At 47.3% G+C, this 13,794-nt stretch overlaps 1 protein-coding gene across 1 annotated transcript in view; it reads right to left on the reverse strand.

The window, feature by feature from the left end:
* The window catches only part of cux2b (cut-like homeobox 2b), a 128,554-nt gene that overhangs the window by 51,204 nt on the left and 63,556 nt on the right, over window positions 1–13,794 (reverse strand). The window contains exons 2-3 of the mRNA XM_064354185.1: window positions 12,889–12,999; window positions 10,911–10,958 (exon numbers count right to left, since the gene is read on the reverse strand). Coding sequence (XP_064210255.1) covers window positions 10,911–10,958; window positions 12,889–12,999 — 159 coding nt within the window. The remainder of the gene's footprint in view (window positions 1–10,910; window positions 10,959–12,888; window positions 13,000–13,794) is intronic.

Here is a 13,794-nt window from a genome sequence, read left to right on the forward strand (position 1 = left end):
TGCATGGGTCTGCATGGGTCTGTGTGTGTGTGTGTGTGCACCGGTGTGTGCATGTTTGAGTGTGTGTTTGAGAGAGAAAGAGTGAGAGAGATTGATTGCATGAGTCTGTGTGTGTGTGTGTGTGTGTGTGCGCGCGTGCGTGTTTGAGTGTGTGTTTGTGAGAGAGAAGGAGAGTGAGAGAGATTGATTGCATGAGTCTATGTGTGTGCATATGTGTGTGTGTGTGGGCATGCATGTGCGCATGTGAAAGAGGGAGAGAGTGAGTGGAAGAGAGGGATTGATTGCATGAGTCTGAGTGTGTGTGTGCATGAGTGTGAGTGTGAGTGTGTGTGTGTGAGAGCAAGAGATTAATTGCATGGTTCTGAGAGTGTGTGTGTGTGTGTGTGTGTGTGTGTGTGCACATGCCTATGAGAGTCAGCACACAGACGGACATGGGTTGATTTAGTTGGGGGAAAGACGGCTGTCCTTCAGACTGAAATTGGTCTCAATATGAAATGTAATACAGCAGCTGGATCACTGGCCCTCTGTGGATCTCCAGTTGTCCTTCATATTACCAGCACACACACACACACACACACACACACACTTGCACGCACATACGCACACATGCGCACACAAACACACACATGCATTGTAGGCATACAAAAAATGTAAAATCACATGACAGATGTGCGAGCTAGGGTTGGAGCCAATTCTTGATAACTGCCGAAAATTTCTATTTACAAAGTTTACTTTATATCAACTATACAATATTGTTACAAGAACATTTCATTTTCAAAACATGCCATTATAGTAATACATTTTCAGAAGCAAAGCAGTGCGTTGATATTTAAAGATAAGTTTGTATGTAGGCTATAATACCATTTCCATTTTGTTAAATATTTGAATACCAGAGTGCATTAGATTGATGAAACAACTGAAAATGGACTAAGCTTTCACAACATTTTACACCTGCCACCTAAAGCAACATTTTAAATGGTATTAACATTAGTGTTAAGAGGCAGATGTTTTTGGAAGTGGGTGGGCCTTACTGGAAATTATTGAGGTTGCTGTCTACTACTGTATATGTAAAATTTCAAATCAAACTGAATCTTGCTTATTTTTATTCCATTCCCAATTCCAATGCATGAACTGAACATACAGAATTGACCCCCGGCTTGGTCTGAGCCTTTTAACATTAACAATATATCAATTAATAAATTAATATATGCATAAACACATGGAGAAAAAATCTTGACTGCAAAATAAGGAGAACCCTGCCTGCTAATCCCTCTTTTGTTTTTTAAAATCGCGGCAAGAACCCCAATATCACAAGTCCTCCCTTCGACTGTCAGTTCTGTGTCATCCTATCGACACTTCTTTAGGCCATAATGTTCACGGTTAAGAGCGGGAACGCTCTCGCTAATCCTTTGGGACCCAATTAAAGGGACGACGCTCACCACCACCGAGGAAATCGGAAGGGACACACGGTCTGTGCTTTAATTGTATCCATGTTTCTATGCTCCGAGAGGACACGCTTTCCCCATACTGTTACTGTAACAAAAGAGGAAGCTAAGGAAGTTTTTTGCTTTATACGTTATATACACGAATCTTGTCCACATAGCACGGACAGCTAATGGAACACAATTTTTGAATTGACAGCACGACTTTTCCTTTTCTATGAAATACAATAAATAAACCACAGTTCCAATCTCTCCCATGCAGTTTCGTAACTGCCATACCCTAACTCAATACGGAGCTGTGAAGAGCACAAACTCTTTCAAAGAGTTCTGGCGCGCAGTTTCTATAATATACGCGCATGTTAATTAGTATTGCGGATAATCCGATATTGAGAAGCCCCAAACTGTCAGGTCACATTATAAACAATCGGTCCAAATGTTGGCGCGTCTGACATTTTGCGCTGCTATCTCTCCTAACAAAATGTTCCCTAGGTACTAATTGGCCTACTTCACGCTTTTTTCTCCCCACCTTTGGATTACTACTTCTTTATATTTTGGGGGTATTCATCATGACAAGCATAAGTCTGCAACGTGTGACATTCTCTATTTTATTTGGAAGGGCAAAGAAAAGGAAATAATAACCCTTTGAAGCCCGTAATTATGCCACAGCCAACCAGCATACTATACGATTGTGCCACCGCATTACAAGGACTGTGATGTATGACACTGTCAAGTTCACCTTCATGAGAGAAATTAAATGTAATTTAAAAAAGGAAAATAAAAGTTCAAACCCTGAGCTTGCAGCAGAGTAAGTGTAACTTTTCTCTTCTTGCATTATTTAAGATTAGCTCCATCATTTTATCAATCTATCGATCTTTCGCCAGAAAGATGAAAATGGAAAAATAATGAGGCCAATGAACGCTGTGTAAAGAACATCAATGTATGAAATTTAATTATCCGCAGAAAAAAATGTCGGCTATTTTCTAAAACAAAAAGAAACCGAAAAAAGAAGCAGTTAATATTTTCCCCTTCTGCATATTTTAATTACCAGATCAATCATAACTACATACAGCGGTGTTTTGTGAGAGAGGAGAAAATTGCGAGTCTAAATGAAAAACAATAGATTTGCTTTAAAGTCTAGGCTCTTTTGAAGTCCAAATTAAAATTTCAGGTACCTTTAGAGAAAGCCTGCTTCAGAAAGTTATGATATTTAATTAGTACGTTTAGATTCCATTGAAATAAAACTTCACAGGCAGGTATCACGTGAAATGAACTATTGCACTAGAAATCCCGGTACAGGCGACTCATATCTGATGTATTTTGCTGCATCCTTTTAACTGACAAGTCCTGGTACACCACGCACGGGTCACTAGCCGATTGTATTGTCCCTTTTTCTGATTCAGGGAAACTGGTCTCTTGTGCTGAGAAAATCGCGTTGAGTAATTTAACCTATAGGTGTACTTATTTATCAGTTATTATAATAATAATAATTGTTGTTGTTGTTGTTGTTACTACTACGTTTTGTTCATTTATTACATTGCCAAACCTTGTTTTGATTTTCTTGGTTGCAAGGACGCTTGATGTTCATTTCTCCTGGCGTATCCCTCGCCGGCGCGCTGCCACCGATTTCACACGTTTTTACTGGCTAATTTGAGCGTGCACTTGCCAGCAGCTGTGAGAGAGCCAGGACTCGAGACCTCTGTGTGCGCGCGCGCGGCTCCTCTCTCCATCCATTCCCCCGCTGACGGATCGCTTCCTCACACCGGCAGTCACAACGCAACCTACTCATCACCAACGTTCCTCGATTTTTATTTGGCAGGGCTGTTGTATTTGTCATTTGTCTCCCTGCAATATAAACAAACAGAGGCCCAGCCTTGATGTATCTGTGTTGCTTTCGTTGTGGTTTTTCCGCCAGGTTTGCCCATTGATGCAATTCCTAACTATTTATTTTTCCCTGGATCAAGTGTTTGGTGTGAAAGCTGAGAAGAGATGCGTGTCTGCAGGCCTCCCCACACCCACAGTGTGAGCAGTAACAGACGCAAACCCTCAGATGCTTGCGGTGAAGCACCACAGCCTCTTGCACACACTCAAGAGCTTTGCCCTACTTTTCCAGGAGCTGGTACCACCCTCCCGATTAACTTTCCTCTCCATCACACTTTGCTCTTATGTGGTTTCCAATCTCATATTTTTATGGTAACTGAACAGCACGAGCATTGGTGGTGCTGTTGTCTCGTGGAAGTCAAAGGAGCCCTGTTCAGTGTTCATTACATGTGTCAATGGGTACCTGCACTAAAACTCCTTCACTCACACTTTCAGTGCAAAAAGATTTTAAAAAAAACAACTGCCAGCATTAGTCTAGCCCAATGGTTCCCAAGCCTGTTCCAGGAGATTTACCATGTGGATTTTCATTGCAGCCACACCTGGCACACCTGATTCTTCTAATTAGCAGCTCAATGAAATCGCTGGCTGTTGAGTGAGGAGAGCTTTGTTAGGGTTCGGAGTGGAAACCTACAGGATGGTGGATCTCCAGGAACAGGGTCGGGAGCCACCGGTCTTGCCCTAACATCCCCAGGAAGGCTGAAGGGTATGGTGGAGGGCCAAGGCTGGGCAGCAGCAGGTTGGAGTCAGAAGGCCCACGGACGGGTGGCCAAACACCAGTAGGGCGAAGCAGATGCTCGCCGGGGTGCTGGCCGCCAACACCGCCAACATTTGCAGAGCAGCGGCAGCCAAGCATGACGGCTTCTGGTGCCGGGGTTCATGGCTGTCAGGACTGCAAAAATGAAACCCGGCTCCAGAGAACAAAATGTGCTGAAACACATCAATTCCATGTGGCTGGAGATGCAGGGATCTATTTATAACCGCTCCCCCCACCACTTCTGCCCCCCCCTCCCATACCTGGTTTGCATATCCCACACTTATATATGCACAAAATGATGAATATTTCCTGCAGAGACCTGCAGACAATGCATCACAGTTGGGACAAGAAAGCAAACAATCAGACAGTACAGAATACTGCCAGCCCAGAGAGACTAAGAGGAAGAGAGATACATTTTTATAACAAACAGACCAGTATAAGTTGTTAAAATGGATGGCACTATGGTAAGTCTTATGTCTTAGCTTTTCCTAAGCTAAGCTGTTCTCCTTGCCTGGAATTCAGACACTGCATGTGTAAAACTACTGATCAGTGTTCGGAAAAATAAAAATAAACTGATGCTACATAGAGTGCACTGGGCCAGTTATTCACCGACTCCTGTTTCAGACATTTTAGACCAAACAGTACTGGCTAATATCAGGCAGGCCGGATCAAGACCTGCCTCAGATAATAACTGCAATCCAACTGAACTCAACAGATGAGCAGTTACAGTATGAGCAACATGAATTACGAGACCTGCTCTGCCTCCCTGTCTCTCAGGCCGACGGACCAAAGGGGCAAAAAAAAAATTCAACCCAACAAATTGCGGCAGGCAGAGCTTCCTGCCGGAGCTCGGGCCTGTCAAGTCCAACCCATCAGGGGAACAAGACCTGTCGGTTTGTGGAAACGGGGCGTGTGTGTGAGTGTGTGTGTGTGCGTGTGTCTGTGTAAGAGAGAGACCTGGACAGAATCAGGATCGCACGTTAGCTCCTCTCAGTTGCGAAGGGGAAAGATTGGCTAAAATAGCGCCAGTGCGAGAGTCCCGCACCTCCCCTGCTCTGGATCCTATTTTTATCAGCACCACGGGCTCGGGGCTTGAATGTGCTTTGCATATTTAATGGGCTGGTGTTCCTGGGCTTGGCGCGGCATGCAATGAGGCGGAAAGTCAGCATTAGCATTGCGTGGCAGGGGCTGTCCCCTAACCATCCACCACCCCCCCCCACCTCCAATAACCATCCACCACCCCCCCCACCTCCAATAACCATCCACCACCCCCCCCTTCTCCCCCCAATAACCATCACGGCCCCCGGCCCCCACGAGGCTCGGGGCGGGGCGGGTAGGACCGGTGCTGGACGGTCCGCCTGCGGCGCGCCGACGCTGGCCTCACGACGACTCGCCCGCGCTCACCCTCACCGCTCCGCACGCCGGGCCGAGCCCTCCGGCATCGACGCATCGCACATCCACACCCTCACCGCCCCGCACGCCGGGCCGACCCCTCCGGCATCGACTCTCTGCAGGAGAGCAGCGGACACGCTGTAGAGGGGTCTCCGGCGCTGCCAGGAGAGCGGGCTGCCGAAATTCTCCCCGGGCCTCATTCCTACCATCCTGTCCGCGGCAGGGTGAGAACCTCGGCGGACACATTCCACCAAGTAGCTCCCCCATCCGTCTCACACAGATAGTGCTCCCAAATGCATATACCGGTGTCCACGGCCAATAAATCCACAACCCACTGCCTCAACGATGGAGAAAAACCATTAAAACCCCCCCCCCCAAACATCAGCATGGGGGTAAGCCCTCCTCCAGCCACGGCCCGAGACTCTGCCCCGCCAAACCTACACTGCCACGGCAAATACCTGCTCTACCCCCACATACACACCAGCACCTCCTTCCACAATCCGGAATTAAGCGCCAGGAGAGAGCAGATTTTAATGAATTTATTTATTTATTTTTATAGAGCGGTTTATGGGCGCCCATCGCCGAGGCAGGTTGCAGCAGTGAGGTGACACCGCGCCTGGGCACCCACCTATGAAAGTGCAATTGAGTTTTTATGAGGAGGAGCCGGGGAAAGGGGTTTACGACAGCGGGAGCCGCGGCGCTATTCAGGCCCGCAGTGCCGAGAGCGGCATCTCGCGCTGATAGGTAATTATAGAGTTTCTCATAATAACACTGAAGGGCCCTGCGTCATAACACGGTGACTCTCTTTCTTTTTAACACCGCCATAATTAATTATCATCTGTTACTCTTTGATTTATTCCACCGTTCATAACATATTTATAAATTCAAGATGAATTATAATTTCCTCCTGGAATTAATCAAAAGGAGGAAGGACCGGTCTCCTCTATGCGAATGATCAAAAAGCGGCGCGTCCCTGCCTGCCGGCGCCGCGCGCTGCCGAGCGCGGGGGGTCAGGGCGACGCTCGCCGCGCCGCTCTCAAAAGTTTACAACGGGGCCCCGGCGTACCACCCAATAACACGCAGACAAGACCGTCAAACACAAGAAAGAAAGACAAGAAAGTTTTGTGTATGCTGCGTAAATGTTTGGAAATCCTGGAACATGAACATGTAAATGAGTAATATTTATTTGTATATAGAATAGTGTTTTGACCCAATGTTTTTATTCTTTGTATTTTATATGGAATATTTTCCTTGGAAGTCAATAAACATAACTAACTAACTAGTGGAAAGGGAAGAGAGACACTGGGAAGTATTTCCAATCCTGCACTGATAAGTAGAACAACACCTGCAACACCTGTACACTAGACTTACTCTTAGATCACCACGTGCCAAAATACTGTATAAAGGAACAAAATACAAAACCAAACCGACAAAAGCAACAGCCGTTGAGCCAGGTTGCGACGACCCTAAGCTGAAATATGAGACAGATGCACTCTCAAAATGAATGTTTGACCCCTACTTTCATATTGTATTGTATGTCTTGTTTGAGAACAAGGACTGTGTGAAGAACCGTGTTTGGTTGCTTTTGCTTTGTAATGAGTTCAAATGATTCAAAGGATCCATGGTTCAAATGAGCAGGTGTTTGAAAAAGGAAAGACATGATTGTGTACTCTCAAAATTAATTTTCATCCCCTGCTTTCATATTGTATTGTTTGATAACCAAAACTTCATAAAGAACTGTGTTTGGTTACTTTGGCTTTGTCAGGAGAGTATGCAATTGTGTCTTTCCTTTTCAAACACCTGCTCATATGAACCATGAGGTCATTTAATCATTAGTAGTATCAGCCCATCCTGTGCTTCTCTTCCTGTCCCTGCTAAAGCGTTCTGGTCCCTGCATAAGGAGTGTCCAATACCCAATGAAAATTTGAGAGCATGCATTCAAAGCTATTAGAACCAGAGCCAAATCAGTAATGGTCTTACTGATGATGAATATTCATAAGCACCTGCCTTCACCAATAGGGTTTAAGCTTAAGAACACCTTACAGAATAGACTTTTCCAGAGTCTGACATATCTTCACTAACAATACAGTGTATACAAAACCTAGCTCACTGTAGAAGTGTTCGCTCACCCTGAGAAACCACACCGCAAACAAGTACAGATAGTCTTCCCTCTGGGTTATCAATGAAATACACACAATCCCGATGTGGCACCACCACAATGTAAAACAATACTAAATCTTCCACCGTGTGTTTATGCAAAAAATGGAATGTGCGTCCACTGGTTGTGTGGTGGGGTGGGGTGGGGGGGGGGGGGGGAGGTAATTAATAGCAGCCATTTGTTGTTTTGCTGTCTAGTCAGCTCAATCCTACCTTTTCAGTTAATAATGAGGAAATAATTTCTGAGCTCCAGGGGTTAATGGTATGTAACCGGCAGAGCCGCTAATTACACGTTACAAACTATTTATCAGAATCTCCATCTGCGCGGCACGATGACTCTCATTGTGCACGCTAAATTACTTCTCGGATTATCTTTGTAAAGCAAGTTTCGGTAATTAGGGGCCTGGGCTGATGTTTTCTTTTTCGGCAGTGCCAACAGACACCAAAAGAAGAAACAGATGACTGGTTAATTTGGGCCTGACAAAACAAATAGCACGCAGACAACATCTCGCCTTACAGATTTTAAAAAAAGAGAAGAAAAAGCACAGAGAGGGGCCCTGTCAGAGAATGATGGGGAGCGGGGCGTCCAGCAGCACACGCCGTGCCGCAGCGCTGGAAACTCTCGGGCTGCTATGTCACGAGTGCTCCTGCAGCCTCGGAACAGAAGTTTATTTCGCGCCTCAGCTATCGCTGCCCCAACGGCTCCCACAAACTGCTAAGTCAGCGAGCCGACCGGCAGAAGGACCATCATCGCCATTTTTTAAAAAAGTTTTCAAAGCCAGCTTCTTTGAGGTTGGTGCCACAGGCGCGCGGTTAGGGGCTCGCGTACGGCGGTCCGTTAGCGCGACCCGATCGCGGACTCGTCTACCGCCGCCCTCCGGTCCCCCGCGACGGTGCGAGTCTGACCGCGGAGGCACGTGCCATCAGAACGGCCTCCGCAGCAGATTTGATTAAAATTACCTTCATTACGGAGCTCTCTTCATTATAAAACCAAAAAACGCTCCTCACCCAGGGACGGCGGATTAATAGGGACAGCGATGTATTTTAAGCCGTAAACTCTTCTGCCGCTCACTGTCCTTAATCTCCTCTCCACTTCACAGGCCAAATTAACACCTCTCCCCAGGTCTGACGGGACCTCATTAACCAACTTCCAGGGAAGAGGGAAGGAAGGAAGGAAGGAAGGAAGGAAGGGAAAAAAAAAGACGAGAAGAAGGGAAGAGAAAAGAGAGAAGAGCAAACCAATGACAGCCACCAGCTCGAAGGTTAACCCTTGCGTGTGCCCGAGCAGTTCCAAGCCTCTTCCGAATCTAGGTCGTTGGCTCGTTCTAATCAGTCGCCTGGTTAGCGATAATTAGCAGGCAGGAGTGGGCGAGGGACGGGGAAGATGGGAGGGGTACGTCGAAATAAAACAGAAAAGAAACAGGACCTGTCGTATCCTGAGGAAGACTTCAAAGCGCGAGATTTCTCTTTCAGATAACGAGTCGCAACAGTGGCGCACTTTGAGGGCTGGAAAACCCTGAGGAGTCCGCTTGAAGTGCATCACTGCGGGGGGCGGGGGGGGGGCGACTTTGGTCAAAACTTCTGCCAACAGTGCGCTGCGCTCTGCAACCAGCACTTTCAGAGGCCTCGCTACTTCCTGTATTCGCCGCGCGTCTGCGGCTTCCCCTGCGAAGCGGCAGGACCTGGGACGGGGTAAGCTCAGGGATCAGGGGCTCCTGGTGAGTAAAGTTCATCAGCTTCTGCGAGCTGTTTGACATTAAAAACCGAAGTCATGAGGGGTGGGGGGTGGGGGGGTGGGGGTGAGAAACTGCTCTGTCCTCTACAATGCCACTGCAGGCAGGGAGGAGGAAAAAGGAGAAAAGAAGAAAAGAAGGAAAAAACGCTCATTAATTGCATGCTGCCTATTCATTTAGGGAACAAAGCCTCCAAGAAATCATCAGACATTAATTAAATTCCTATTCTTTCACTCGGTTTTTTTTTGTTTGCCATGCCGGGGGCTTAAGAAACTGCACTTTGCACCCGGGCAAAACCAGGGCTGCTGGGATACCTGCGGGGGGGGCGGGGGGGTGCGTTCTCAGGTTTGATTGACAACTAACAGGATGACCAAAATCTCTCCTTCTTTCCCTTTGTGCCACAAATTTGAAATGAAAGAACACGAAGGTCAGAATCAGACCATGCCCTCATTTTCCTTTGCTGTTTTTTAAACATCTATGGTACTATAATGACAGGGAAGTCAAACTGTTCAATTTTCGTTAAAACGAGTTAACAGCATTAGGAGAGTAGCTGCGCTGCTCATACCCCTGCCTGCTGCTGCATAGGCTTTGACTAATATAACACCACTAATGCAACATTCACATTGATCTAGATAAAAACCATTGATCCTCTACAGAGGATGACAGAAGACAGAACAACAGAACAAAAATTTCTGCTTTTGTTGGTCAGATAACGGACTACCGTAAATAAACGCAGGCACAGGACAGGCTTCGCTTGTGATTCAGACCCAGTCTGGAGCTCCGGTCGGTGGAAGAGCGAGGGAGGGAGCAGCACATCGGCCGCATCATTTCAATACGCCTGGGCTCTGCGGCCCGTAACACGCCTCACAAACGTGATTTATGACCTTCATTTAATGGGCAAAGCAGAGTCTTGCTGGGTATCGGGTGACTCTCTTCGAATGGACTGGCCATCAGCGAAGGCACTGAAAACGTACCATCAGGACAGGAAATGAGGAAATGTTCCGTCCGTCAAGCTGGATAATGTAAACAGCGAGATATCTGATAACCGAACTGCAGAGAGATGCCACTCACCTTTGAGGAAAATAAAATCTTGTTGAAAGCATCAGACGCTTCGTGGGTGGGGCGGGGAAAGGGGGTGGGCGGACTGATATAAAAGCCTGTTACAGTTGTCCATGGCTGGACTACACACTGAAGCTCTGGCACGGGGTCAGGTTTTGGGTCAATCTATTCTTCCCCCCCCCCATACAATTCCTTCCAATTCTCATCCATTTCCCCTTTAGCTGAGCCAATTCCAATGCCACACACAAGTGCACAGGCTCAGTTTTATTCCTGACTGAAAAAGAAAAGGCTTCCCGGTATTGAACGCTCCAGTCCTGTTTTAAGCCGTTTGGAGAAACCGTTTCTTGTGTCCTCCGACTGACTTCACAGTCTTTGAGCACAGACATCAAGCCCACAATTTAAACCAGTGTGAGCCATCCTGGAAAGGCATTAAAAGTGCAAGACTACAGAGGATGAATATAAAAGTGTTTGCAAAGTAAACCAAGTGAAACTCACCTGGGCTTGGAAACTCTTGAGGACAGGGGCCACCATCTCCCGAACCTCCTACAGACAGAGACAACCAGAGAGAAAAGCACTGAGCACATTCATCAGAAGCAAGAGTAGGGGTTCCACTGGCGTCCATGTCAGTGGGAAAGAGACATAGCAAGGTGAAATTTCACCTCACTCACAAATACAGAGCTTCTGAGGGTCTGTTTTTTTATTTTTATTTTCTTTTCCATTTAGTTTTACTCTGCCAACAAAAAATTGCCAACAACAAACAATGGTTGACCAATCCCATTGTGGCAACGTTCTCCATTAATTCAGGGGGATAGAGCCCAGTATGCGCAACCCCCAAATTAAGTGCAGTCAGCCGCCACCTCTTTTCAATCCGCAGACGACACCATATTGCTTAACACTGGACACTGTATGCTACTGGGACGGAAAATAGATATTAAAAACATGCGAAATGGTGGAATGCAGCCAGCAAAACGGATGCCATTTTTATCACCCTGCTTAGACTGGCCTTCATTTCTCCAGAGAGGGCCTTGGCAGGTCCGATTATGGCCTTGACCAGAGCCAACCCCCTGGCACACGTCCCTGGCCCCTCTCCACAGCCCCATCATTGAAAACTGGCTCCACTCCCCCATCAGACACTCAGACAGACAGGCTCACATGCACACACAGATGCAGAGTCTCACTCCCTACTATAAACACATAGCTCACACACACAGACCATTTCACACAGACGTGTGCTCTCATACATTAACAATTAAACTTGTATCCCTCCGTAACCCTAGTCTGACAAAAAAACTTATTTTCTCATTAAAGATTAAATAAAGTAGATATATCTGTAAAGTCTACATGTGAAAAAAGCAGCAGCATCACACCATCAATACATGCTTACAGTAAGCTCAGAGAAGTGTCCTGAATTTAAATACATTTTCTTCTTGGTGGTCCTCTTTCCAGAAGATGACAGAAGAATTGGGGAATAAAATGTAAATGAAAGCTCTTTTCACAGGCCCAACAGAAATGGCAAATCCTGTTTCCTTAGAGCCGTGCGATTTGTGTTTTTCAAATTCCGTCTTACCATACATTCCCTGAGAGCAGAGGAATCAGTGTCTCCCGTCTGGATTAAAGGGGAGAAAGAGGAGGGAAAAAAAGACTGCATGCATGCGTATGTGTGTGTGTGCGCGCATGTGTGTGCGTGTGTGTGTTGTATGTGTATGCGTGTGTGTGTGTGTGCTTATGTGTGCACATGTGTGTGTATGTGTGTGTGTGTGTGTGTGTGTGCTTATGTGTGCACATGTGTGTGTATGTGTGTGTGTGTGTGTGTGTGTGTGTATGAGTGTGTACATGTGAGATTGTGTGTCTGAAAGCAGTGATTTCCAGCATGCATTAGCTGGCTCCAGACTCGGCATCCTTCATCAATCCTGTCTCTCCCCTCCCAGGCATCTCCAGGTGAGTGGATTGGAAGTCCTGCAGTGGCAGCCTGATCCTGCCCTGTGTACCTGCATTGCACCCGCAGGATTACCGCTCACGCTCCTTAAGACTGTTCCAGGGCCCGCCAGGAGAGAGCGGGGCCTGAGGCCTGGACTCAGGCAGGGCCTACGGCGCATGATCCAGCCAGGGGGAGCAGGCCCTCCTTCAGGGGCCAAGGCCCTCCCCACACACCTGCTGGAGGCCACCCTCCCCCCCCCCCCCCTGATTCCATCACGGCGGCGTCAAGGCCGCCGCTGCGGCAGCGCGAGCGGGAGCTGGCGCAGGCACGCACTCCCACAGACGACGCGCAGCAAAGCGGATTACGCGCTGAACAAATGAACACTAACACAAAGGTGAGCTCCCGCCGCGCGTGTCAGCGGCTCCAGCGCTCGCGGGAACCCAGCCCCGATCTGTCCGTCAGCGGCGGAGGGGCGAGGCGGGTGCCACTTCGGGCGCGGGACGGAGGGGGAGGGGGGAGGGTGTCGCAATCGGGACCGCGAGCGGAGACGGTTACCTCGGGGACATTTCTCTTGAACTCGCGGCTGAGCTCCAGCAGGTGCTTGTGGGAAACTTCGCTCTCTTCCTGTCGTCCAGCCAGCTCCGACGCCACCGAGTTCAGCTCTTTCTGCGGGGAGACAAAAAGAGGAGATGGGGCTTAACAGTTCCGCCGACAGCCAAACGCACAGTCCGGCGTGTACATAAATAAAAATACACTGCTGAATATTAACCATCTAATCCTTCAAGATCCGAGAGAGGCAATACTTACTGCAACCCGGGGCCCATAAATAATTAAACAAAAATAAATTCAATGTCTAAAGTAGCAAAAGGCCTTTTAGATAATCAGTGTCTAAAATAATCAATATGCCAGCTACAGCAATGGAACTCTCATGGGAGAAGGGGAGGGGGGAGAGAGAGTGAGAGAGAGAGAGAGAGAGGGAGAGAGAGAGAAAGAGAGAGAGCCGAAAGACAGAGAGAGAGAAATACAAACCAATGGAGCAGTATAACAACACTGTTAACAATAAAAAAAAGTTAAGAAAAAAAAATCAGTTAAATAAATGTTAGCAAATCACAGAGAACAGGAACATTACAAGTTTTTGGCCTAGCCCAGACAAGACTCCAAGAAGCCTTGGGTCTCCTTCCAAAAAACATGATTTAAAGAGTACACTTGATACTCGTAAAACTCTCCAGCACAGAGAAAGAATGGCTCTTTAATTTTGCCCTAAAAAAAGTGTTTTAAAGACACAAGGATGCCAATAAAATCCTCTTCCCAAACTGTCCCCTGGCGAACAAAGGCACTAAATCACTGTTAAAAGAGCCTGTATCTCAGCTGATTATGAGAGTGAATGGCATAAAAACCAGCCACTTCAGAGGATGAAGAACAGAGGCAGCAGAAGGGGGGGCCGTGACAGGACAGTCCCCT

This window comes from Anguilla rostrata, chromosome 10 (genome assembly GCF_018555375.3).
Source record: "Anguilla rostrata isolate EN2019 chromosome 10, ASM1855537v3, whole genome shotgun sequence".
NCBI classification, from domain to species: Eukaryota; Metazoa; Chordata; class Actinopteri; order Anguilliformes; family Anguillidae; genus Anguilla; species Anguilla rostrata.